Below are 27,859 nucleotides of genomic sequence, written 5' to 3'. Positions count from 1 at the left end.
GCAATGTTGGCATTCATTTCTAGAGGAATAGAGTAAAGGAGCAGGGATGTGATGTTGAGGCTCTATAAGGTGCTGGTGAGACCTCACTTAGAGTACTGTGGGCAGTTTTGGTCTCCTTATTTAAGAAAGAATGTGCTGACATTGGAGAGGGTACAGAGAAGATACACTAGAATGATTCCGGGAATGAGAGGGTTAACATATGAGGAACGTTTGTCCGCTCTTGGACTGTATTCCTTGGAGTTTAGAAGAATGAGAGGAGACCTCATAGAAACATTTCGAATGTTAAAAGGCATGGACAGAGTGGATGTGGCAAAGTTGTTTCCCATGATGGGGGAGTCTAGTACGAGAGGGCATGACCTAAGGATTGAAGGGCGCCCTTTCAGAACAGAAATGCGAAGAAATTTTTTTAGCCAGAGGGTGGTGAATCTATGGAATTTCTTGCCACGGGTAGCAGTGGAGGCCAAGTCATTGTGTATTTAAGGCAGAGATTGATAGGTATCTGAGTAGCCAGGGCATCAAAGGGTATGGTGAGACGGCAGGGGAATGAGACTAAATAGGAGAAAATGGATCAGCTCATGATGAAATGGCGGAGCAGACTCGATGGGCCGAATGGCCTACTTCTGCTCCTTTGTCTTATGGTCTTATGGTCTTATGGTCCCTGATGAGTACAACTGCAGGAAGTGCATCCAGCTACAGCTTCTAACACTCCGTGTTAAGGTGTTGGAGCTGGAACTGGGTGACCTCCCGATCATTCAGGAGTCTGAGGGGTGATAGATAGGACATATAGAGAGGTAGTTACACCCAAGGTGCAGGATGCAGGAAACTGGGTAACATTCAGGAAATGGAAATGGGTTAAGGAGTCCATGCAGAATATTACTTTGGTTACTGTTTGGGGCCGGGGGGGGGGGTGCGGTTGACTAACAAAAGGAAGTCACAGTGGTAATACCTCTGGCATTGAGTGTTGCCCTGTGACTCAGAAGGGAATGGGGAGAAGAGGTGATAGGGCATTTGTTAGTTAGGGGAACAGACAGGAGGTTCTGTGGGCGAGATTCTTGAATGGTATGTTGCCTCCCAGGTGTGAGGGTCCGGGATATCACAGATCAAGTCCACAGCATCCTTAAGTGTGAGGGTGAACAGCCAGAAGTCGTGTTCCATGTAGCTACCAATGACGTGGGTAGGACGAGTGATGAGGTTCTGCATAGGGGGTTCAGGGAGTTAGGTGCTAAGTTAAAGGGCAGGACCTCCAGAGTCGTGACCTCAGGATTGCTACCTGTGCCACATGCTAGTGAGGCCAGCACTAGGAAGATTATACAGTTTAATACATGACTGAGGGGTTGGTGTAGGAGGGAGGGCATAAGATTTTGGAATTTTGGGCTTTCACCCAGGGAAGGTGGGACCTGTACAGAAGGGACAGTTTATACCTGGACTGGAGGGGGACTAATATCCCAGCGGGAAAGTTTGTTAATGCTGCATGGTGGGGTTTAAACTAGAGCTGCAGGGGGATGGGAACCAGAGTGTCAGAGCAGTTAGCGTAGAGGTTTTGAAGGCCAGTGTTGGTAAGACCTCAGACAAGTTAGGAAACATAAGGTTGAGTATGGTGTGACTAGTGTCCTGAACTGCATATGTTTCAAAGCAAGAAGTATCGTAGGAAAGGTGATGATAGTGCTGAAGATGAGGTAGCTGGTTTACAGACAGAGGCAATGTGTAATGAGGAGAGGGTGTTGATGGGGCAAAATTGTAGTCAAGTCAAAAGGATGAGTTGCAATGTAAAAGGCAGAAAAAAGCAAAAGGTGTGAACACAGGACAGAAGAAGTTGAATTGGATTGCATGCAGTATATAGAATGAACTTGCAATACAGTTGCAGATTGGCATGTATGATGTGGGCATTACTGAATCATGGCTGAAAGAAGATTATAGTTGGGAGCTTAATGTCCAAGGATACACATTGTATCAAAAGGACAGGCAGGAAAGCAGAGGGGACAGCATTGCTCTGTTGGTTAAAAAATGACATCAAATCATTAGAATTGGTGTCTGAAAAGAGGATGCTGTCTAAGTTGCATGCCATCTTGGACAATGTCTCCCATCCACTACATAATGTACTGGGTGGGCACAGGAGTACATTCAGCCAGAGACTCATTCCACCGAGATGCAACACAGAGCGTCAAAGGAAGTCATTCCTGCCTGTGGCCATCAAACTTTACAACTCCTCCCTTGGAGTTTCAGACACCCTGAGCCAATAGGCTAGTCCTGGACTTATTTTCTGACATAATTTACATATTACTATTTAACTATTTATGGCTTTATTACTGTTTATTATTTATGGAGCAACTGTAATGAAAATCCAATTTCCCCCGTGATCAATAAAGTATGGCTATGACTATGACTATGACTAGAAAGAGGTGACATAGGGTCAGAAGATTTTGAATCATTGTGAATAGAGCTAAGGAACTGCAAGGATAAAAAAGATCCTGATGGGAGTCATATACAGACCTCCAAACAATATTAAGAATGTGGTCTACAATGGGAGATAGAAAATGCATAGCAAAAGGGCAGTGCTACAATAGTCATGGAGGATTTCAATGTGCAGGTAGATTGGGAAAATCAGATTGGTGCTGGATTCCAGGAGGGGGATTTCTAGAGTGCCTACAAAATGGCATTTTAGAACAGCTCATGGTTAAGCCCAGTAGGAGATCAGTTACTCTGGATTGGATGTTGTGCAATGAACCAGAATTGATTAGAAACCTTGAAGTAAAAGAACCCTTGGGGGCAAGTGATCATAATATGATCAAATTCATCTTGAAATTTGAGAAGGAGAAGCTAAAGTCGATGTATCAGTATTACAGTGGAGTAAAAGCATGAGAGTGGAGTTGGCCTGGAAAAGAACACTGGCAGGAATGATGACATAACAGCAATGACTGGAATTTCTAGAAGCAATTTGGAAGGCACACAATATAGGTATCCCAAAAGGGAAGAAGTATTTGAAAGGCAAGATGACATAACCATGGCTAACAATAGAAGTCAAAGCCTACATAAAAGCCAAAGAGAGGTTTGATAAATTTCATGAAATATGTCAGTGATAGTAAATCTGATTCTGATTCTGATATGATAGAGCAAAAATTAGTGGGAAGTTGGAGGATTGGGAAGCTTTTAAAAACCAACAGAAGGAAACCAGAAAATCATTAAGAAGTTAAACAGGGAATACGAAAGCAAGCTAGCCTGTAATATTAAAGAAGATAGTAATAGTTTCTTCAGATACAAAAAGTGTAAAAGAGAAGTGAGAGTGGATATCGGACCGCTGAAAAATGATGCTGGTGAGATAGTAATGAGAGACAACAAAATGGCCGATGAACTGACTAAGTATTTTGCATCATTCTTCACTGTAGAAGGCACTAGAATATGATGAAAGTTCCAGGCGTCAAAGGTCATGAAGTGTGTGGTTACCATAACTAGGGAGAAGGTTCTTGGGAAACTGAAAGGACTGATGGTAGATAGGTCACCTGGATCAGATAGTGTACACCCCAGGGTTTTGAAAGGGATAGCTGAAGAGATCATGGAGGCATGAGTAATGATCTTTGAAGAATCACTAGATTCTGGAATAGTTCCAGAAGATTGGAAAATTTCAAGTGTCATTCTACACTTCAAGAATAGAGAGAAACAAGAGAAAGGAAACTATAGGCCAGTTAGTCAGACGTCACTGGTTGGGAAGATGTTGGAGTTGATTATTAAGGATGAGGTCTCAGGGTGTTTGGAGGCACATGATAAAGTACCCTGAGACCTCAATCTTATTAATCGACTCCAACATCTTCCCAACCACTGATGACAGACTTATTGGCCTATAGTCAGCAGGGTTTCCTCAAAGGGATATCTTGCCTGACAAACCTGTTGGAATTCTTTGAAGAAATAATGAGCAGAAAAGACAAAGGAGAATTGGTTGATGTTATGTATTTGGATTTTCAGAAGGCCTTTGACCAGGTGCCACACATGAGGCTGCTCAACAAGCTATGAACCCATGGTATTACAGGAAAGATTCTAGCATGGATAAAGCGTAGTTGATAGGTAGGAGGCAAAGTTTGGGAACAAAGAGAGACTTTTCTGATTGACTGCCAATGACTAGTGGTGTTCCACAGGGGTCTGTATTGGGACCGATTCTTTTTACATTATATATCAATGATTTGGATGATGGAGTTAATGGCTTTGTGCAAAGTTTGCAGACTATATCAAGATAGGTGGAAGAGCAGTTAATTTTGAGGAAGTAGAGATGCTGCAGAAGGACAGGTAGATTAGGAGATTGGGCAAAGAAATGGCAGATGGATTACAATATCAGGAAGTGTATGGTCATGCACTTCGGTAGAAGAAATAAAAGGGAAGACTATTTTCTAAATGGAGAGAAAATAAAAAAAAAACTGAGGTGCAAAGGGACTTATGAGTCCTTGTGCAGGAATTCCTAATGGTTAATTTACAAGTTGAGTCTGTGGTGAGGAAGGCAAATGCCCCTTATCTTAGAAAGGATGTGCTGAAACTGGAGAGGGTTCAAAGGAGGCTCATGAAAATGATTCCAGGATTGAATGACTTTTCCTATGAAGAGTGTTTGATGACTCTGGGCCTGTATTCACTGAAATGCAGAAGAATGAGAGGTGACTCCATTGAAATCTATCGAATGGTGGAAGATCTTGATAGAGTCGATGTGGAGAAGATGTTTCCTATGGTGGGAGAGCCTAAGACTCAGAACAGAGGGGAATCCCTTTAGAACAGAGATGAGGAGGAATTGCTTCAGCCAGAGAGTGGTGCATTTGTGGACGTCTTTGCCACAAGCACCTGTGGTGGCCAAGTCCTTAGGTATATTTAAGTCTGACATTGATAGATTATTGACTGGTCTGGGCATCAAGGGATATGTGGAGAAGGCAGGAGATTGTGGCTGAGAGGAAGAATGGATCAACCATAATGAAATGGTGGCACAGACTCAATGGGCCAAATAGCCTAATTCTGCTCCTATTTCTTATGGTCTCATGGTCTTATAAGCCTGGCTGCTGAAGGAGACCCAGCATTTCGATTGTGGTAAAGAGTCATAGAGGTATAGAGTTATACAGCATAGAAACATGTCCTTCAGCTCAAATGACCCATAGTCACCAAGATACACCATCCAAGCTAGCCCTATTTAACATAACCTAACCCATTACCTAAACATTTCCAATCCATCTACCTGTCATACTCTCTTTTAAAAGTTGTTATTGTACTTGTCTCAACCTCTTCCTGTGGCAGCCCATTCCATATTTCAACCACCCTCTAGGTAATTTGTTTTAAAATGTAAGGTATCTTGATGTAGACCATGATAAAAGAATGAAGTTTGCAGGGCTAGGTGTATGACCCATTCACAATCAATAGACAGAAAATGCCACGAGATAATCTCCTGGCTTTACACTTATGACACAGAGATTTTTACCCCTATAATACTTACTGAAATTCAAAGAGCGGTTACACACATTTTTCCATCTTTTCTACAACTCATTAAAGAAAGCACGTGGAAGCTTTAGAGAGGGTACAGCAGAGATTTACCTGGATGCTGTCTGGATTAAAGAGCATGTCTTAAGTGGGTAGGTTGGACGAGCTAGGTCCTTTCTCTTTCAAGCAAAGGAGGATGAGAGGAGACTTGAAAGAGCAGAACAAGGTTTTAAGAGGCATAGATAGAGTGGACAGCCAGAGATTTTGTTTCCAAGGGCAGAAATGGCTAATATGAAGGGGTATAATTTTAAGATGATTGGAGGAAAGTATAGTAAGGATACCAGAGGTAGTTTTTTTATACACATGGAATGCACTGCCAAGGGTGATGGTAGAGGCAAGTTCATTAGAAACATTTGAGCAAGTCATAGATAAGCACATGGATAAGGGTTGGCATAACTTCGTTGGGCAAAGGGCCAGTCCTGATCTATGTCCTATGTTCTAATCCACTAATGTCAACAGAGCTTGGAATAGAATCAACATACATCAAAGTTGCTGGTGAACGCAGCAGGCCAGGCAGCATCTCTAGGAAGAGGTACAGTCGACGTCTCAGGCTGAGACCCTTAGTCAGGAACTTTGATGTGTGTTGCTTGAATTTCCAGCATCTGCAGAATTCCTTGTGTTTGGAATAGAATGTCTCTTTCCAGACTTTGGTGTGGGAGGCTGTGAATGATGTGGTCTGCCTACTGTTGTCAATGGAGAATAACCAAGGTGACAGATATTGGCCTGGGGGAGGAAGCTGATGAAATAAGTATTCCAGTGAATTTAAAGGACTTCCCAGAGCCAATGTTAATGGTATTTTTCCATTCCTTGAAGTACCTGTAGCAGTTATTCCAGGTCTTAGATATATGTAGATGCCCAGTAGACACAGGCTTTGTACCAGCTCGGAAGTATTGATCCTCAAATATCCTTTTCCTCCATAAGTCAAAGGCTATGCTTGTTTATTCAATGTAATGGCAAATATATCATCAATGTTTGCCTTTGCCAAGAGGTGGCTGCCAATTTCCAGTTTCTCCAGAGTCTCACTGCTAACTATTGATTACAATTTGTCTTGCAAATATTGAGTGTAAGCACGTCCTCTTGTTCGCTTTAGTGAATGATCAACAACGATTTGAAACTTTTGTTCTGAACGTGTGCAAATGTGTCATTCACATAATGCAGTTTGGCTACAAAGATCTGACTGATCCTGACTGTAATATGGGGTTGCCATAGTTTGAACAGATTCCATTTGTATTGAAGATTAACCACTGTCTCACTGGAAAGTTGTTGGAGGTAAGTCACATTGTTGTGACTTACAACAAAGGAAGAGCGAGAGAGGTTTTGCTGTAATGGCAGCCTTATTTGACAACATTTTCCATTGCTTTTTTTTTCTTTATTTTCTTTATTTGTCCATTTATTAAGTCATTAATATATGGGCTGCCCACTGGGAAGGCACTAGGATTGGATGGCATTCCACCAGAGGCCATCAAATGTGCAAAGGGTGTCCTGCTAAACCACCTGCACGAACTACTGTGCCAGTGCTGGATAGAGGGAGCAGTGCCGCAAGACATGAGAGACTGCAATATTGTCATCATATGTAAGTACAAAGGGGACAGAAGCGACTGTAACAACTACAGGGGAATCTCCTTGCTGAGCATCATTGAGAAGGTCTTCGCCTGCGTGGTCCTGAACAGACTGCATAAAATAGCCGTAAGGGTCTATCCCGAGTCTCAGTGCAGTTTCAGGTCAGAATACTCTACAATCGACATGATCTTCTCCCTTCGACAGCTACAAGAGAAATGCAGAGAGCAAAGACAACCACTCTACGTCGCTTTCATTGACCTTATGAAGGCCTTCGATCTTGTGAGCAGAGATGGCCTGTTCAAAATCCTCACCAGGATTCGTTGTCCCTCGAGGCTCCTCAGGATAGTTCAGTCATTCCACACAGACATGAAGGGCATCGTTCAGTTCAACGGCTCTTCTTCGGAGGCCTTCAACATCCGCAGCGGTGTGAAGCAGGGCTGTGTGCTTGCCCCCACCCTGTTTGGCATCTTCTTCGCAGTCATGCTGAAGCACACCTTTGGAACATCAACTGATGGTGTCTACCTCCATACCAGATCGGACGGGAGGCTGCTCAGTCTGTCTCAGCTGAGGGCAAAAACCAAAGTTCGTGAAGTACTCTTCAGGGACATGCTGTTTGCAGACAATGCAACACTGACAACACACACTGAAGAGCAACTGCAACACCTCATGGACAGCTTCTCAAGAGCCTGCCAGGACTTCAGCTCAACCATCAGCCTGAAGAAAACCAATGTGTTGGTCCAAGGCATTGAGCACCCCCCTGCCATTACCATCAACAACTACGAGCTGGAGATAGTTCACGAGTTTACATACCTTGCCTCCACCATCATGGAGAGCCTCTCCCTAGACCCTGAGGTCAACAGACGGATCGGACTAGCAGCCTCAACATTTGCCAGGCTGACAAAGAGAGTCTGGGAGAACAGAAAGCTGACGACGCACACCAAAGTTGCAGTCTACAGGGCCTGCGTCCTCAGCACACTGCTTTACGGCAGCAAGACCTGGAGCCTCTACTACAGACAAGAGCGGCGTCTCAACACCTTCCAGTTTCGCAGCCTGAGACGCATCCTGGACATCACGTGGACTGACCAAGTCACCAACAATGAGGTCCTGGCCCGCGCCCAGATACCCAGCCTCTCCACCCTGCTTCAACAACGCCGTCCCCGCTGGCTGGGCCACGTACACCGCATGTCAGACGGGATGGTCCCGAAAGACCTGCTGTACGGGGAACTGGCCTCTGGCAAGAGAGCACAAGGGCGGCCCCATCTTCGTTTCAAAGACGTTTGCAAGACAGACACGAAGTCACTGAAAATGAACGTCAAGAGGTGGGAGGACATCGCAAGCGATCACTTGCACTGGAGGCTGGAACTACGCAGAGGTCTAAAAAGAGGAGAAGAGAAGCTGAGGCTTGCTACTGAAGAAAAGCGCACTCGTTGGAAAAACAGCACCAAGACAACACTGGAGGACAGCGCCTTCAAGTGCAGTCGCTGCAGCCGAGAATGTCACTCCCTTGTAGGGCTCTACAGTCACAACAGACACTGCTGTAACACAGACTGAAACAAGACTCTCCAGACGCAGATCCATTGTCTCACGAGACTAACGGATGCCACCACCACCAATATACGGGCTGGTTGCTCCCCAAACTAACTCAGCTGACCCTGACTCATGTAACCCACTTGCTACAAGATCAACCTTAAATAAAAAATATAAAAGATGCCCAGTTATTGCACATAGCATCCAGCATGTTTCCCACATCAGCCACCTAATCTAATCACACAGTTTACTTATGAGTCTGCTTACTTATGAATTTTTGTTCATCATTCTTCTATTTATTCAAGTTATTCACATGCTACCAACTATACATCTCCCATCCAGCATCACTTTTAACAATCATCCATCATTTTCAACATCAGCTCCTTACAAGTTATTCTTTGCACGTGTATGTGTGTGTGTGTGTGTGTGTGTGTGTGTGTGTATATGTACTACTGTTTTGTTGTGTAAGTTTCCATTTTGTAAAGGATTACACCGTAATCATCAACTACTCTGCTTTCTGCACAGGTGTTGGTGAAACAACTTCTGGTTTTGTTTAATATTCCTGATTTAAGCTCCTTGTTTCTTCCTGATATTTATTTATTTATGTATTTATTTATTTAGAGATACAGTGTGGAACAGGCCCTTCTGACCCTTCGAGCCACGCTGCCCAGCAACCCAGCTATTTACCCCAACCTAATCACAGGGCAATTTACAATGACCAATAACCAATTACCCTACTAACTGGTACATCTTTGGTCTGTGCAAGGAAACCAGAGGACCTATGTACACATGGGAAGGAACAGAGGATGCCAGAATTGAACTCCAAACTCTGATGTCCCATAGCACCCTGCTGACCACTACACTACCATGGTGACCTCAAGCATTTCTACCTGAACCCTAAATGTTGCCGATGATGTTTTATTCCAGTCTACACTCAGACAGTTTAAATGTCTTGTTGACTGTTGTTTATAAGTTAAAGCTGGATCTCAGTGTTCTGAATGTCAATGTTTCTCACAGTCCCCGTGGTTTTGTCTTCACAGTGGGGTCAGTATGTTTGCAATGCTCACTGGCACGTTACCATTCATTGTAGAGCCATTTAACATCAAACTGCTGCATCAGAAGATGGTAAATGGAGACATGAGTTCCATCCCATCAGAAATTTCCTCAGGTACGAGATATGTTAAGTACCCAGCAGAGATAATAACACATAGTGTCTGGACATTGTAATGGAAATTGGATTATAGTTTCTGCTGTTAGTGTGAGCTCCATTGTTGTTTTTTAAATGTAATTTCCCTCCTTTATTCAGATTCAGATTTGGATTCATTTATCACATGTACATCGAAACATAATAAAGATTTTGTTGAGAATTGTTTTGAGTGAACTAAAACCAAGTTAAGACCAAAAACTTCTAAACTGCAATATGGGTTTATTGAAGATAGAGGAACTAGGAACGCAATTTTCATATTACAAATGCTTTCAGAAAGGGCAATTGAATATCAAAATGATGTCTTTTTATGTTTTATTGATTTCACTAAAGCATTCAACAAAGTGCAATATGAAAAATTATTTCAAATTCTCGCTAAACTAAACATTGACAGAAGGGACCAACAACTGCTTCAAATTTTATATTGGAATCAAGCAGCGACGGTAAAAATTGATGATAATATAAGCAGTTGGACTAAAATTCAAAGAGGAGTTAGACAAGGATGCGTTGCCTCACCGGAATTATTTAATATCAATAGTGAAATGATTCTCAGAGAAATAGAAGACCTAGATGGGATAAAAATTGGAGGTGTTAACATCAACAATATAAGATATGCAGACGATACTACCCTAATAGCAAGTGCTGCAGAAGACCTACAAATCCTCCTAGACAAAGTAGTACAAACAAGTGCGGAGTTTGGTCTAACCGTCAACTGTAAAAAAAACAAATGTATGGTAATATCAAAACAGCAGGATACTCCCAACTGCCATTTGTACATCGGTAACCATGAGATTGAACAAAAGTCCAGCTTTAATTACCTTGGTAGCTTTATATCACAAGATGCTAGAAGTCAAGTAGAAATAAAAAGAAGAATTGCCATTGCCAAAACCAACTTCCAAAAAATGAAACCCATTTTTAACAACAGACACATTTCTATGACAACAAGTCTGAGGCTACTAAAATGTTACATCTGGTTAATCTTGCTGTATGCTTCTGAATCATGCACTGTAACACCAGAACTCCAAAGAAACTTAGAAGCAACAGAAATGTGGTTTCTTAGAAGAATGCTGAAAATATCATATAGAGATAGGGTAACTAATGAGACAGTACTCCAACGTGCCCATACACAAAGATCTCTAATGAGAACATTAAATGAGAGGAAACTTAAATTCCTGGGCCATGTCATCAGAAAGGGAGAAATAGAATGTCTTACATTACAAGGCCGTATGCCTGGGATACGCAGAAGAGGATGGCAAAGAAGAAAATATATGGACACTGTGAAAGAACTAACAGATCTAAGTGTGCGAGATATCATTGATGCTGTGAGGGATCGTTTGATTATGGAGAGCCATGATCGCCAAGCGTGTAATGCGCAAGGCACATGAAGAAGAAGACATCGAAACATACAATAAAATGCATAGTTTGCATTCACAGCCAACAAAACCTAAGGGTTTCCTGGGACAGCCCACAAGTGTCGCCATACTTCCCGGTGCCAACATAGCATGCAACCTTGTTCACAGCACACAAAAACAACAACAACAAAGACAATAACTGCAAAAACAATTTGGTTGCTGTTAACATCTGATCTACAACACAACCTATCTCATTTTCAAACAATCTCCCTCATGTCCCCCCCCCCCACACATATACACACACACACACACACACACACACACACACACACAATTAAGTATCTTTTTTAAAGAGATTGCCTCAAACAATATGGCACTGAGGTTCATTCTGGATTATATTCTCAACTCTGCAATAAGCTTTGAACTCACAGTCTTCTTAATCAGATGCCAGAGAGGATCAGAAGCAGAGTACAGAGTGACACATCAATATTACTTTGCACATTTTGAAGCATTTCTGTAATGGAGGAACATCAAAAATAATCAGTTCTGAAAATCTTTGGTGATGGTGTAAAGAAAATCAGCTGGAACACCTGAGATCTCTAACCTAAACCTGTAAGCAGAATGATTTTACAATTAAAGCACATTGGCTCACTGTATTTCTAAAAGACCTGGTACTGGTCTACTGTGTTATTTTTCAGGTAATGTGCTTTTAATATATCTGAATCATCATCATTTTATTTGCATACTTTATTTTGTGTTACATAGTCAACTTAATATGCTATATGAATTCTTTAAACAAATTGCTTGATTGGAAATCCCACATCTTTATTTATTCCATTGTGCTCTTGAGTTACACAAATTATTGTTTCTTATCCCAGTTGGAAGGAATATTAGCCAGCTTTCAATAACTTGACTATGGTCCTGCTAAGTTTCAAAGTTTCATCATCCAGCCCTTCAGACACCATGTCTCAATATCAAACTCAATCCTTCTTTAAGGAACACAGGAGGGTAATAAAGGGGCTTCCAGGGGATACAGACAAGCTGATCCAGTGGGTGAAAACATGACATGGAAAAATGAGAAGTCTACCACTTTGATGCAGCAAGCAGAAAGCAGAATACTTATGAGAATATTGATATTCAAAGGGGCCTGAATGTGTTCTTTCGTACAGAAGCTATTGAAGACCAACATGTAGGTATAGTGAAAGATTAGCAGGCCAAATGCTATGTTAGGTCTTATTACAAATAGGTTTGACTGCAGGAGTAATGAAGTCTTATCGTAATTGTATTGGACATTGGTGAGACTACATTTAGAATTCTGTATGCATATTTTGTCCCCTATCAAAGAAATTGAGTGAAAATATACTATCGTACAAGAGATTCTGCAATGCTAGACATCTTGAACAACACACACAAAATGCTGGGTGACCTCAGCAGGTCAGGTAGCAACCATGTGGGAAAGTGGGTCTTGGCCCAAAATGTTACTGTTCATTTCCCGCTATAGATGCTGTCTGACTTGTTAAGTTCCTCCTGCACTTTGTGTGTACATTGTTGAATATTCACTAGTTTGCTTCCAAAGACAGTGGATTTGATGAACCGGACTGGCACTTTATTGTTTAGAGCTTAGAAGCTGAGACTTTACCAAGTTAAACAAAATTCTTAAAATATTTGCTTGGCAGCTGCAGCCAGCATATTTTCCCTGACTCAGGAGTCTAGGAGAGGAAGCACAGTTTGAAAATTAAGGCTGTTTAGGACTGAGACGAGGAGAAATTTTTTCACTCAGAGAGAGCTGAAGCTTTGGATTTCAATATGTTGAGGGCTATGGAGGCTCAGGTGTGAAGTTCATTCAAAGCAGTGGATAATAAATTTCTGAGCATTTCGGCAATCAAGCAAATGAACGTGAAATAGATCATCTATTATCTTGATGAATGGCAGAGCAGTTTGAAGGGGGAGATAACTTATTCTTACTTCCTTTCCTAAGTCCTTATAACCAGAAATAATTAATAAATTAAGCTACCAAACAATGTACTTATTAATAAAAGAAATTGCTTTGATTTAGTGCAGCATTTCAACCCTGTGCTTAATCCCAAGAGAAAGACCTCAGGAAGCTTCTGCATTAAATATCATTGCAGCATTTGCAGAACAGTCAGTCAAATGGTATCATTCTTAAAATAGTACACAAGCTTTACTTTAAATGTCATATGGGGGCTGCATCCAGCCTGGGACTGAGCTACAAGAACAGCTTGATGGCAGATACGCCAAGTTACTTTCTGCCCATTTGCTGATAAAGTTAATTCTAACAGCTGAAGCCTGGTACAGCAACATACTTTACCATCCACCTGATCTCAATGTATATGATTAATGATTATTTTATGACTTGCTGATAAGGCTGTGTTTGTTCCTCAGGAGCTGTTCATTTCATGCTCTCGTTGCTCGAGCCTGATCCAACCAAACGCCCCTCTGTGAAAGAAGCGATGGAGGAGAAATGGTTAAATGAAGGCTTTTTTCGAAGGCCACTGCATTCAGTTGTTTACAAGAATAGGTACTTCACTAAAAGAGAACTGTGGACATTTTTCTGACCATCAGATAAAGATATTACTCCTAGTTTGTAGCACTCAGCAAGGCACAGGATGGAAATTTCAATACTCTGTGACTATTCAATCCATGGTCTAGAGGGATGAATTTCAGAGGCAGCTTGCAAAATGCATTGTGTGTTTGGCATTACCAACTGAAGATAAATTCCTAGGCAATGTGTAGGAATGTTTCAGAGTGTGTTAAGAATAAACTTCTGTCGGACAAAAATGGAATAATTTTCAATAGTGGAACCAATATCAACAGGTACAGGAAAATGGATGAGGTCAAAATTCAATCTCATTGAATGGATGAGCAGGATTGAGAAGTCACTTGCTTGTTGCTATTACTGTTTCTTATGTTCTTCTGCAGCTGGAGATTTCCATTTGAATTGTGCCTACAGGTGTCAGGCAGAGGCAACTCTATTATTGTTCAGGGAATTTTAGAATGCTCAAGTTTGTGCATAGGATTTGGGTGAAGTGATTATTCTAAGTTTGTAGACAGGTAGGCAGCCTGGTATCCTGACAACTCTGGGCGGCATGGGAGGTTTTTCCTGCCTGTGGCCATCGAACTTTGCAGCTCCTCCCGTGGAGGGTCAGACACCCTGAGCCAATTGGCTGGTCCTGGACTTATTTCCATCTGGCATAGATTACATTTTGTTGTTTGATTGTTTGTGGTTTTTGTATTGCTGTATTTATGCTCTATTCCTGGTTGGTGCGGCTGTAACGAAACCCAATTTCCCTCGGGATCAATAAAGTATATCTATCTATCTATCTAAAGCAATTGGACAGGGCGAGAGAAAGTGGACCCAGATGCTCAAGATTTTGTCTCCAACAAAACAAGTTAGCAAAAAATATACTCAAGCAAATAAATTTTAAAATTCCTTAAAACTAATGGAATTCAGCATTTGTATGAGAAGAGCAAATCCTACTATTTCTTAATGTTAGACTTATTTTCAGTCTGCTCTCCCAAGTGAATGTAATAAGGGCATAACACATGGAAGCACAAGTAAGCTAGACGTTCTGCCCTACTCTCCTATTCAATAAAATTATAGCTCAACTCTTACCTGAGCACTTTTCTCGTGCAAATCTCATCTCCTTCAATGTCCTAAATAACTATGCAGTGGTTTTGAATATACCCAGTGCCTGACCTTCCTCAGCCTTGAGGCTTTATAAGGCTTTGGTCAGACCACACTCGGAGTATTGTGAGCAGTTTTGGGCTCCTTATGTGCTGCCATTGAAGAGGGTCTTGAGAAGGGAGATGAGAATGATTCCAGGAATGAAAGGGTTGTGAATACCGAGCATCTGATGGCTCTGGGCCTGTTCTAGATGAATGAGGGGCAATCTCATTGAAACTTATCAAATATTAAAAATCCTAGATAGAGTGGATGTGGAGAAGATGTTTTCCATGGTGGTGGAGTCCAGAACCAGAGGGCACAGCCTCAGAAAACAAACACATCCCTTTAGAACAGAGATGAGGAGGAAGTTCTTTAAACATAAGGGTGGTGAATCTGTGGAATTCATTGCCGCAGATGGTTGTGGAGGCCAAGTGATTGAATATACTTAAAGTGAAGTTAATGATCACTAATGATCATTAATACATTGCCGTTTGTGGGAGTTTGCTGTATATAAGCTGTCTGTCATGCCCTCCCTCATTACCACAGTGAATATATTTCACAAAGCACCGTCAGGTCCCTGGGGATTTTATGAAAGGTTTATGAAAGCAATTATATGTGTAAATGTTTTCTTGTATAATGCATTCTTTTGACCATTGAACTTGCATTATCCCAGCAAAGCATATGTTATACGTATGTATCCAATTTCTATATTCAATTTTCTCTAAGGAACTCTGTTATTAATGTTATTTCATCATTGTAAATATAGCAGTTTAGTAATAGGCAAATAGATCACACATTTTTTTTACAAATTTAAGGAAATAGTTTCAATATTTAATTTTCTTTAGCCTGCAGCAGAGCAAGCATGTATATGATTTCCTGTTTCTTATACCACCGCCTTTGATAATCAGGATCTGCACTTAATGATATTGTAGGATTAACGTGAATAATAACTTATTTATTTTGTAGACTTCGTTCTGATGAACTGAACTCAGTGGTTTTGAACTTTATGACTGAGAGGAAAGGCTTTGGCCTGATGGAGATTGTTAACACATTGATCAATAACAGGCCATCCCCCAGCATGGCAACTTATTATTTGTTACTGCAGAAGTTGGCACGACACCAAAAGGAAATAAAAAACAAGAAGGTATACAATATTAGTTCTTCAATATTTTACAGTCCTTTCCAGAATTTTGATCTGTTCTGTATTATTGAAAGACTATTTGTTTTTTATTATATCCATCTGGTTATAATTTGTTGACCATTTTATCTTATTCTTTGTTTTATCACTCAGAAAATTGAATCAAGCGAGTGGAATTTATCATCCGAGGATCTGCGGATTGATCATATAGAAAACAACTCCCTAAGTAAAAGGCTAACACAGGTACATTGATGCCAGTTACTTTCTAAATTTACAGTAGATTTAGTGTGCAGATATATCCTATGTCAGTACCATATTTCTACTAACTAGTTTTAATTCCTGAGCTGGTTTAAGGTAGGCGGGTGGTGGTGCAAGGTAGAACCACAACCCCTGTTCCATAAATGAGCCCAATGGTATATTGACTCAAGCTCCTTTGAATCTCTTCATCTGACCATTCATCCATCAGGTCAGAATACAGGTGGAATGCAGGGAAGAGCTATATAGGCTGATGGCTTCTTAGTGCCAAGAGCAAAAGTGGGAGAATAATTCTTTCAGGAATGCAAACTAAAAAATAGAAATTTATATGGAGTGACCTCTTTTGTCACCAGTTCTTCACTGTAGCTTCCTGCTCAGAAATAATAACGTCATAAAAGATGTAACTTTGTTCCAACCTGTGTCTGAAATATGCACTTAACTTCCTTTGGAGGCGACCTTGCCCCCTGTTAGATTAAGCCAAATAAAAACAAATTAAAACATCATCTCCACAGAACTTCACTAGTTTTATCTCCAAGCTTCCTCCTTGTACCATATTTGGAAAGTAACAATTAAAGTCATCTCACAAAATACATCTCCATAGCTAGTGAAGGGTCATTGGTGTGAATTGTTAACTCTGTTACTCTCACTCCAGATGCTGCTTGCCCTGCCAAGTCTTTATAGCATTCTCGGTTTTATTCCAAATATCCAATATATGCTTTATTTTGCTAATCAGGTCTCTGGATCTTACTTATTCTTAACCTTTAATGCAAGTCATATCTTCCATTTCTCAAGACATCACTTCTCGACTTATTCAAAAAGTTGATAAAGAATTGTGGATAGTTTAATGCATGGATGTATGCTTACAGAGAATTACATTATATTGATAGAGCTCAATTCAGTTTGCACCATTTAGGATTGCAACTTTAGGTAAAAGCTGTTCAATTGTTGTCTATAATTTCTGTGGCATGTCAGATGTTGTGAACAGGTATTGCTATCTGTTGACTCGATGAGTTAAGTTTAATTTCTGACAGTGCTACACGGTTAAACCTGAGTAAGACATTAGTAAAAGGCTGAAGGTTAAGTTATAAGCATTATGATGGACTAATCACACCAAAAATTTCAGTTTTCCTCATCTTCAGGTACAGTAAGTAACTACTAAAATGAAAGCCATATTTAGAAGAGATTTGGTATGTCACCAAAAACACTCGTAAATTTCTACAAATGTATCATGGAGAGCATTCTAACTGGCTGCATCACTGTCTGGGATTGGGGGAGCGGTGGACTACTACAGGATCTATATAAGCTGCAGAAAGTTGTAAAATTAGTCAGCTCCATCATGGGCACTAGCCTCTGTAGTATCTAGGACATTTTCAAAGAGCGATGCCTCAAAAAGGCAGCATCGATCATTAAGGATCATTATATACAGTAATTCACAGTTTTCTTTTTTGTCTCTTTTATTATGTATTGCATTGTACTGCTACCAAAAGTTAACAAGTTTCCTGACATATGCCAGTGATTCTGATTCTGATTAAGGTACAGTAGGTTCTACAATAGTGGAACAACTAAGCCCCTGGGAAAGATGGTATTTATCCCCAAGTGTCAAGAGAGACCATAAGAAGATTGATGAAGCAGAATAAGAATAAGAATCAAAGTTAGGTTTATCATCACTGACACAGCTGTATGCCATGAAATTTGTTGTTTTGTGGCAGCAACACCTATATACAATAAGAAATATATATTCAAAATAAATAAGTAGTGCAAAAAGAGAGCCAAAATAGTGGGGTAGTGTTCATGGGTTAATTGTTCATTCGGAAATCAGCTGGTGGAGGGGAGAAGCTGTTCCTAAAGCATTGAGTGTGGGCTTTCAGTCTCCTGTACCTCCTCCCCAATGGTAGTCAACACAAAAAGGCATGTCCTGGCTGGAAGGGATCCTTAATGATGGATGCTGCCTTTTTGAGGCATTGCCTTTTGAAGATGTGCTCAAGAGAATCCAACTAACAGTGGTATAATATGCTGACCATATTTAAAACTTAAGGGCGATATGCTATCTGACCAACTGACAGATTACTTTGAGGTAACATCAAGCCAAATGGGTCACAGGGAGCTCTATGCTGTGGTTTGCTTCAACAATCAGAAAGCTTTTAATGAATTTCCCCAAGAATCTAATAGATATAGTAAATAGAACCATACAGCACAGAAAGTGGCCCTTTGTCCTACTGAGTCCGTGTTGGCATCGGCCATTCATTTATACCAATACCCCTTTATCCTCTCAACATTTCCATCAGCACTGCTAGTATTGTGATGCTTTTGGCAGAGCAGGTTAAAATACTGAGTGGGGTACTTCAAAACTCAGCTGGAACAATTAAGGTTTGTAATACATGAAAATCAGATGCCCATTGCAAAGTAGAGGGTCTATAACAGGGATATAAGAATGAGCTGGAAATGCTACAGAGATGGTCAGAGCATCAGTGAATGCAGACAGCTGTACATGGATGACTTATATAATAAATGGAATTCTGCAATAACCATAATTGAATGGTGTAACAAGGTCAAAGAGCTAAATGACTTATTCCTGTTGCTATTTTCCTATAGGTGGTATAGGAGCTAAGCATGAAGCTGAGCGTGACCATGGACTCTTAGTGGATACAGTGCTAAATATGGAGACACTAAAGACTGTAGATGCTGGAAGCTGGAGCAACACACAAAACACTGGAGGAATTCTGGAGGGCAGGTAGCATCTGTGGAAGATAATGGACAGTTGAGACCCTTCATCCAGACAGGTCACCTGACCCACTTACTTCTGCCAGCATCTTGTGCGTTGATCGAGTCCTAAATATATCCAACCAACAGAAATACAATAATCTATAAGATGTTGAACTATGTTATCAAAACAGAAAAACAGAGGAAATAATCAAAACATGATGATTATATCTGCTTTTCTATTTTTCTTTGGCTGAAATGTGAGGATCATTTTTTAAATGGGTCACTGTTGGAATAATTGTACCAACCAGTGTTGTCCATATGAATGAATGGGTCTTAGTTTTTTCTTTGCTGTCAAACTATCTATATGCTTCCAGTGAGGACTGGCAATATAGTTAACAATTAAAAGCACTTATTAAGCCTGATGAAATGTCTGCGCTACCACTGGGTCATTTCTGGTAAACATATGAAGCATTGAGTTACTTGTAAGGCAGTACTCAGTACAAAAGGGTAGTTCAAGAAGGTGACTAACCACTTCCTTCCGAAGGGTGACAGCCTTCAACGTCAAAGACAAAGTCAAAATAAAATTTATTGTCAAAGCAACATATACTATCTTGAAATTCATTTTTTGTAGCATTGACAGGAGAATAAAGAAACATGACAGAATTTATGAAAATCTGTACATAAACAAAGATTAATAAACAACCAATGTGCAAAAGAAGACAACGCGCACAAATAAATAAATAATACTGAGAACATCAGTTGTAGAGGCATTGAAAGTGCGTCCGTAGGTTGTGGAATCAATTCAGAATTGTTGTGGTGAAGTTACCCACAACTCAGTGATGTCCACATCCTGAAAAGTGGATCTATTTTAAAAATGAAGATACTTGGTGGAACTTTGAATGTTTTCATACACGTAATTATTTAACTATCAGGACTGATGAAGGGTCATGGCCTGAAACATTGACTGTTTATTCCTCTCCATAGATACTGCCTAATGTGTTGAGTTCCTCCTGGATGTTGTGTGTGTTACTCTGGATTTCCAGCATCTGCATGATCTCGTGTTTTTAATTATTTAATTGTTCTTTCTGATGCCTGCAAAGTGATTTTTGTATCTCTTAGAGAGAAAATGAAACAGCAAAGCAAAGCAAGGAAGTAGGGGGGAGAATTTCAGGTGAAAACCTACCATCAGAATCCCAGGAAACTAGGAAGGATACTGAACAGTCACATCAGGAGGATCAGAAGAACTCAGAGACACGTAAAATGCAGCAGGTGCAAAGTCCCACAACAAAAGAGGTGATTAAAGACGAGGAGATCGCAATCTCTTTGGAAAAACATAACAACTATTTCCCAGAAGGTAACTCAAGAACTTTGTTTGAAAGAGTATTGCATTTCTTATCAATAGCCATGTAAATTTTAGTAATATTAGTGTTAAAGATGTACTTAATAACCACAATTTGCATAGTTGAAAATTACAACTGAGCAGACTAGAGCTAAATAGAAATGAGAGAATAGGATAGCATTTCTTGAAGCATTTAACTGAACGTTCATTTCTATAATTGAGGACTTTCATTTTCTCCCTATCTATTTATCTATCTATCTATCCATGCATCATCTCTTTCTGTCTCTCTGCCTCTCTCTATCTATTGAACCAGTTATCTGTCTTTCTATCTACCTCTCTGTCTCTCTTTCTCTTTCCATCTATCTCATTATCCAGACCCTCCCCCCAACTTCCCTTCTCTCAGGAGCCACTTTCAAGTGTTCTGTTGTGACTTTAAATAAGCCGCACAGACACTCCAGTTATAGATGTAAACACTCTCTATTCAGCATTACAAGCAAGCGTTCTGGAAGAATCTTTCTTGAACTTAAAGCAGAATGAGGATTCATACTCTTTAAGCAGGTGATTAAATTCATTTCACAAACAACAGAAAATCTGCAGATGCTGGAAATCCAAGCAACACACACACACACACACACACACACACACACACACAAAGTGCTGGAGGAACTTAGCAGACTAGGCAGCACCTACGTAAAAGAGTACAGTTGACCTTTCGAGCTGAAGGGTCTCAGCCCGAAACATTGACTGTACTCGTTTCCATAGATGCTGTCTAGTCTGCTGAGTTCTTCCAGCACTTTGTGTGTGTTGCTTCTCTTGTCTGATTAAATTAATTTTCAAGGTGGCAGTTCCTTAGTTCATTTCAATATTTTGGCCTTAGACAAGTAACTTCGTAAATTTATATATTTATATATGACCATATAACCATAACCATATAACAATTACAGCACGGAAACAGGCCATCTTGACCCTTCTAGTCCATGCCGAACACTTACTCTCACCTAGTCCCATCTACCTGCACTCAGCCCATAACCTTTCATTCCTTTCCTGTCCATATACCTATCCAATTAATCCAATTTACAATAGGATTATGTCTCAGTTAACAGGACACTTTTAAATATCCGCATAACTGTTGATGGGCCAACTGTTGATGAGCACAAAACCCCAGATACTCAAAATACAATTCTTTTATCACAGTTGTGAGACATGGCTGTCTCCATTTACAAGCACTCCATTTATTGATTTATGAAACAATGCCTTCAACCATGCACTAAGTAACAGCATGGACACCTCATTCTTTCCTTAACTTCATCCTTGGATAATTAACAAAACAATTCATCTATTGTTTTGCCTTGCATAACAAATAATAGTGAAAATCCAAAGTGTTCCTTGCCTTATCACTGGTTTCAGTCTCATTAAGTGGATGTTATATTATTCACTAAAGTATTTTTGTATGTGTTGATAGAAGAGAATGCGTTGTCAGTCTCTAAAATACATCTCTTATCTGAAAAGAAAAATGTCTAAGGTCAGTTAAGTAATAATCAATGGCATTTCAATACGTAGACCAGAATGGATAAAGGGAAGCTTTATAAGGATTGAGGACAGATAATACTCAGATAAAGAGATTCACATGTTTGGAGTAACTGATGCTAGGATGTTACTTATCCAGAGGAATTAAGAGATAGATAAAACAGCCATAAGAAATTGGGTTACAAATGAACATAATTTTATTAAATGATGGAATTAGGTCCTCCAATGTGGTTAAGAAGAAAAATAAACTGGATTAGAATTGTCTTGAAGGCAACTCAAAAAAGTGTAAGTATACTAAAACATTACTGAGCAAAAATCTGAAATGAGGATTTGTGCATGAAAACTTAAAATTTTAAAAAAGCTCTCTAATGAAATTATAATCACGAAGGTACTTTTCACAGTGTACAGTTCAGTTTTGGGGGTCTATTAATAAAACTATCAATGAAGCAATGAGCAGTGAGTGGAGTTACTGCCTTATAGCTCTAGTAACCTGGGTTCCATTCTGATATTGTGTAACCTGTACAACGTTTCTATATTCTCCCTGTGGCTGCATGGGGTTTCCCAGGGTTTCTTCCGACATGCTAATACATCCAGACTGATATGTGAATTGGCAACCCTAAACTGCCCCTGCAAATCATAGAATCTGGGGAGAATTGATGGGAAGGTGAGAAGAATAAAATGAAGTTACAGTAAATGAGTGCTTGATGTCAGGGTGGACCCAGTGGGCTGGATGACCTCTGTCCATGCTGTAAAGATTAAAGACATTACCCTTATTTGTCACATGTATATCAGAATATCGAAACACAGTGAATTGCATTGTTTGCTCCAAATCAAATCAGTGAGGATTGTGCTGGGCAACCATGCTTTCATGCCAACAGACCACGCCCACCACTTACTAACCCCAACTGTAAATCTTTGGAAATTGGGAGGAAACTGGAGAACTCAGAGAAAACCTAGGCATGCACAGAGGGAACATAAAAACTTCGTCCAGGCAGCGGTGAGAATTGAACCTGGATTGGTGATCATTGGCGCTGTAAAGCAATGCGTGAACCACTAAATGACCATGCTGCCTGTGACTCTGATTTTGAAGGAATGGAAAAGTATCTGCTCTTAGTGACCACTTTCTTAAGTACACCTGTACAGCTGCTTGTTAAAGCAATTGTCTAATCAGCCAATCATGAGGCAGCATCTCAATGCATAAAAGCAGCAGACAGTCAAGAGGTTCAGTTGTTGTTCAGATCAAACATCAGAATGGGGAAGAAATGTGATCTGAATGACTTTGACCATGGAATGATTGTTGGTGCCAGATGGGATGGTTTGAGTATTCAGACACTGCCGATCTCCTGGGAGTTTCATGCACCACAGTCTCTAGAGTTTGCAGAGAATGGTGCAAAAAAACAATAAAACTTCCAGTGAGTGGAAATTCTGTGGGTGAAAATGCCTTGTTAATGAGAGAATTCAGAGGAGAATGGCCAGACTTGTTCAAGCTAACAGGAAGGTGACAGTAGCTCAAATAACCACGCAATAGAACAGTGGTGTGCAGAAAAGCACCTCTGAATGCACAACATGTTGAAAACTTGAAGTGGATGTGCTCCATCAGACCACATTGGGTTCAACACCTGTACCTTATAAAGTGACTACTGTGTGTTTATAATGTAACAATTACATACTAATGTTGGCAAGAGTATATTTTTAAAGCAAGAAATAAATAAGGAGAGTATTTTTTCAGTTACTTACTATGCTAGATGTAAAGGGCAAATTAAAATTTACTGATCTGAAATATTGACTTCCATTTCACCAAGATGCTGCTGACTTGCTGTTTCCAACATATTCTGTTTTTATTTAAGACTCACTGCATCAACAGTTTTTATCTGATTACTTACTTTGCTTTGGTGAGAAGACGTCAATTTGTATGAGTCAGGGCCTGGAACAATGATAATCTAATCCTGACCCCATTCAAAACCCACATTGCCATTATTTCTATATTTGAATATTAGATTATATATATACTATTGATCTGGTGATTAAGCTCTCTAATTTAGTTAACTATTATCTAAGTACAAAAATTATGTTGTGTCCTTTGCAGTTTCTAAATTTGCAAACAGGGAACTTGTGCACTTGCATCTTCCTTCCTCTAGACATGCATCTGACCATGATGGCTCAGACTGTCACGGTAAATCAGAGGTCTCCCAATGGACTGTTGCTGCTAAAAGACAAGATCATAAGGAACAGATACAAGAGACTCATTTGCAACCAATAAGTAAACAGGATATTGAAGAGAATCACAAATCACCAATATACATCCCAGATAAAGTTGCACACAGATTTTTGATAGAGTCCAAAGGATATTCTAAAGCTCCAGCAGCCCATCATGAAACCAAGTTTAAAGATCTTCTTCGAGTTATGGAAGACCAAGCAACAGCAGCACACTGGAGGTATCAGGAGAAAGATGGGCACAGTTTTGTAGTCATTAAGACACCTCAATTTTCCCAGTTGCCAAAACTCAAGCATGGTATTTACAAAGATGACCTTCGTAAAAAAATCAGCTGGGTCCAATCTCCTCGACATGGAACAAATAGGTCATCCCCTTTTTTGGTCAGTGGTGCCAGGCAGCCACTATTCCCACCTTCTCGCCAGCAGACTCTAATAGTCAAGAGCTTGCGTCAGTCAAAGGAGAAAACAAAAGCTTCTGTCACGAACAACATATTCAGAAGGAACTGCATTCAACTTAAGGCAGCTCAGAAACCTACAGGTTTAAACCTACCGGTTTTGCCACCAGCATTTCAGTCAAAGTCAGACAAAAAGGGTGAAATTCTAAAGCCCGACTTTGTGTGACACATGAAGACTGAATAGATGGGGAAGATTTTCGTGTTAGTAACAAAATCAAAATTCTTTCTATATACATTTACAATTATATTGTAACTATTACATAGGTTAAATCTTCTTCATTTTCTTCATGAAGATCCATAACAGGCAATGAATAGGCAGAGTTTTTATCAGCCTATGGGAATATGACATTGCTAGAATCACAGAAACAGGGTTTAAAAAAAGGATGGGGCAGGCAACTTAACATTCCAAGGCACAGAATCTTAGGTACAGTAGCATGGATGCAAATGATAAAGGAGTCCATTATTGCAGAAAAGAGGGCGGGTGTCCTAATAAGACATATGGGAAGCGTTTGGGAACAAAAAGTGAGTGAGAGTGATCAACAGAAGGTATAGTACAGGCTTACGAGCAATCAACATAATATGGAAGAGAAACTATGTAGACAAATTGTCAAGGGGTGTGAGAGCAAAAGGGTTAAGTTAGTAGCGGATTTCAGCCTCCAGAGAAGCGTAAAAGACGTTGATGGTGATGCAATTTTTGTAGTGTTTTCAGGAGAGCTTTTTAAACTAGTCCATAAATACTTCTTCTAGAGAAGGGACAGCAGTGGACATTATCCTAGAGAAGGTAACCAGGTAAGTAGACAATGCTTCAATGAAATTATGAAGATGAAATAACAATGGCCCATAAATTAATATCCTGCATTGAGAAAGATTATTCATTACCATTAGATAGTACCTTGTCAAAGTAGACTCGGGATGAGTTATCTTCAGTTGGGTCTACATCAAACATTCAAAATTGAAATAATGAAATAAATTTGAAATAGAGTGCTATTTCCCTAAATGTGTTCAAGGTACTCATTAGGAAGAGTGCTTCAGGAATCAGAGAACTTCCAATATCTAATTTACTAAAACATAATGACTTAAAAAACAGAAAGAGTGGACCATCCACCCTTTGTGCCAGCTCTGCCCTGCCATTCATAACTTATGGCTGATCTTTATTTTTATCGCTACGTTCCTTGATTCCTTTAACATCCAGAAATATAGCAATCTCTGTTTTGAATGAACGTTAATGAACTTGCAAAGCCATCTAGCATTGAGAATTCCAAAGGTTCATCACTCTCTCGGTGAAGAAGATTTTCCTTAAACAGCCTATGTGTTATTCTCAAACAGGGTCCCATGGCCTAAGATCTCACACTGTGGGGAATTATCCTCCCTGCATTTAGTACAACCAGCCCTATAAGGATATTGTAAGTTTTGATAAGATCTCTTTCATTAAACTCTAGAGAACATATTCCCAGTCTACTCAATGCAGAAAGCCTGTATTCTCTGGAACCAGTCCCGTGAATCATTACTGCATAATCTCAAAGTGGGCACCTTTCAATTCTGAGAGGACTCTCTGAATAACTGAGGACTATTTACTCTTTGGACCTTTTCCAATACAGACCAGAGATATTTCTGGATTTTGTTGCTCAATATCATCCGTGATGTGTTTTCTCACACTAAGTTGTGGTGCAATCTGTATCGGATTTCAGACCAAAACATATTACACATCTGCACCCTGGATGAGGATTTCCTTCCAAGGACATCAGAGATGTCATCCTTCTTCAATGAATGGGGTTTCCCTTTCTCCACCGTTAATACTGCCCTCACCTGCATCTCCTCCATTTTCTGGACATCTGCACTCATTCTCATCTTCCTGCTGCCCTAGTTCCTCTTGTCCTCACCTACCACCCCATGAGCCTCAGCATTCAATGCATCACTCTCCACAACTTCTGTCATCTTCAATAGGATCTTGCAGTCCAACACATCTTTAGTTCACTCCCCACCAACCTCTCCCACCCCCTACTGTCTGTAGGGATTGCTCACTCTGTGATTACCTTGTCCTCCCTTGTCCATCTGTCCCTCCCCACTAACCTCCCTCCTGGCACATACCCCTGCAAGCATCAGAAGTTCTACACCTGCCCATTCACCTCCCCCCTCACCTCCATTCAGGGCCTCAAACTGACCTCCCAGGTAAGGCAACACTTCACCTTCAAATGTGTTGGAGTTGTCTATTGTATCTGGTGGTCCAGATGCAGCCTCCACTACATTGGTGAGACCCAACATAAGTTGGGCACCGCATTGTCGAGCACCTCTGCTCCATCCACCAAACAGGGAAATTCCTGGTGGACAACCATTTTAATTCTTTAAATTCCCTGTCCGTCAAGCTGGTCCACAGCCTTTTCTTTTGCCATGATAAGGCCACACTCAGGGTGGAGGAGCAATGCCACCTAGTTAGCCTCCAACCTGATGGCACGAGCATCAGTTTCATCTTCCAGTAATTTTTTCCCTCCCCCACTTCCTTCTTCTTCTATTTCCCACTCTGTCCTCTTACCTCTTCTCCTTACCTGCCTATCACATCCTCCTGGTGCCCCTTCTCTTATGGTGCACTCCTCTCCTATCAGATTCCTTCTCCTCCAGTCCTTTACCTTTCCCACCCACCTGGTTTCATCTTCTAGCTAGTCCTCCTTTCCCTCCCCACACTATTTTATTCTGGCATCTTCCCCCTTCCTTTCCAGTCCTGCAGAAGAGTCTCAGCCCAAAACATTGAGTGTTCATTCATTTCAATGGTTGCCGCCTGATCTGCTGCGTTCCTCCAGCATTTTGTGTGTGTTACTACATATTCCAAGAGTGCATTTTAGATGATAAATATTCAGAGGGAATACAGAATAAGCTCACAAATGGAAATGGTACCATTATCAAGATATGAGCTTGCATTAGTTGATCAACTGGTAGAGTTTACAAAACTGTTTGTAATACAGAGAAATAGCTTTGTGTCAAAATCAAGATCAAGGTCATTCTGGTGAACCATTAGGTTGCAGTTCCACTGTGATATGATTATACTTATGCACTTTTAGAAGTCATGAATATTTATTGTATATGCACTTTTAGTAGTCATGAATATTTATTGTAGTCTATATTATGCTTTGATTTAGTCACTCAATAGAGTGCCAAAGCAATTTATGCATATTTTTGACCTTTTACATGTATAATAAATATAGTTTTTATAAATCAAACTGTACAATTTTAGTTAAATGAATGACTTTTATCTGTAATCCATGAATAGTGTTAAACATATGTTACAATGGCGAATGGAGTTTTCTATGAACTTAACGTGGTTGACTTCCTCCTTGCTCAGGATTCAGAATTTGGTGGAACATCCCTATAGATTTTCTATTCCTCTGACATGATTCAGATGTTTGTAA

At 40.3% G+C, this 27,859-nt stretch overlaps 1 protein-coding gene across 1 annotated transcript in view; it reads left to right on the top strand.

The window, feature by feature from the left end:
• LOC134359084 (hormonally up-regulated neu tumor-associated kinase homolog B) overlaps positions 1-24,624 on the top strand; it is a 48,040-nt gene extending 23,416 nt beyond the window's left edge. Inside the window, exons 5-10 of the mRNA XM_063072008.1 lie at positions 9,627-9,754; positions 13,546-13,681; positions 15,794-15,971; positions 16,119-16,208; positions 20,043-20,277; positions 23,876-24,624. Coding sequence (XP_062928078.1) covers positions 9,627-9,754; positions 13,546-13,681; positions 15,794-15,971; positions 16,119-16,208; positions 20,043-20,277; positions 23,876-24,624 — 1,516 coding nt within the window. The remainder of the gene's footprint in view (positions 1-9,626; positions 9,755-13,545; positions 13,682-15,793; positions 15,972-16,118; positions 16,209-20,042; positions 20,278-23,875) is intronic.
• The last annotated feature ends 3,235 nt before the right edge of the window (positions 24,625-27,859 follow it).

This window comes from Mobula hypostoma, chromosome 2 (genome assembly GCF_963921235.1).
Source record: "Mobula hypostoma chromosome 2, sMobHyp1.1, whole genome shotgun sequence".
Classification (NCBI taxonomy): domain Eukaryota; kingdom Metazoa; phylum Chordata; class Chondrichthyes; order Myliobatiformes; family Myliobatidae; genus Mobula; species Mobula hypostoma.
This window is presented reverse-complemented; position numbering and strand designations above follow the sequence as displayed.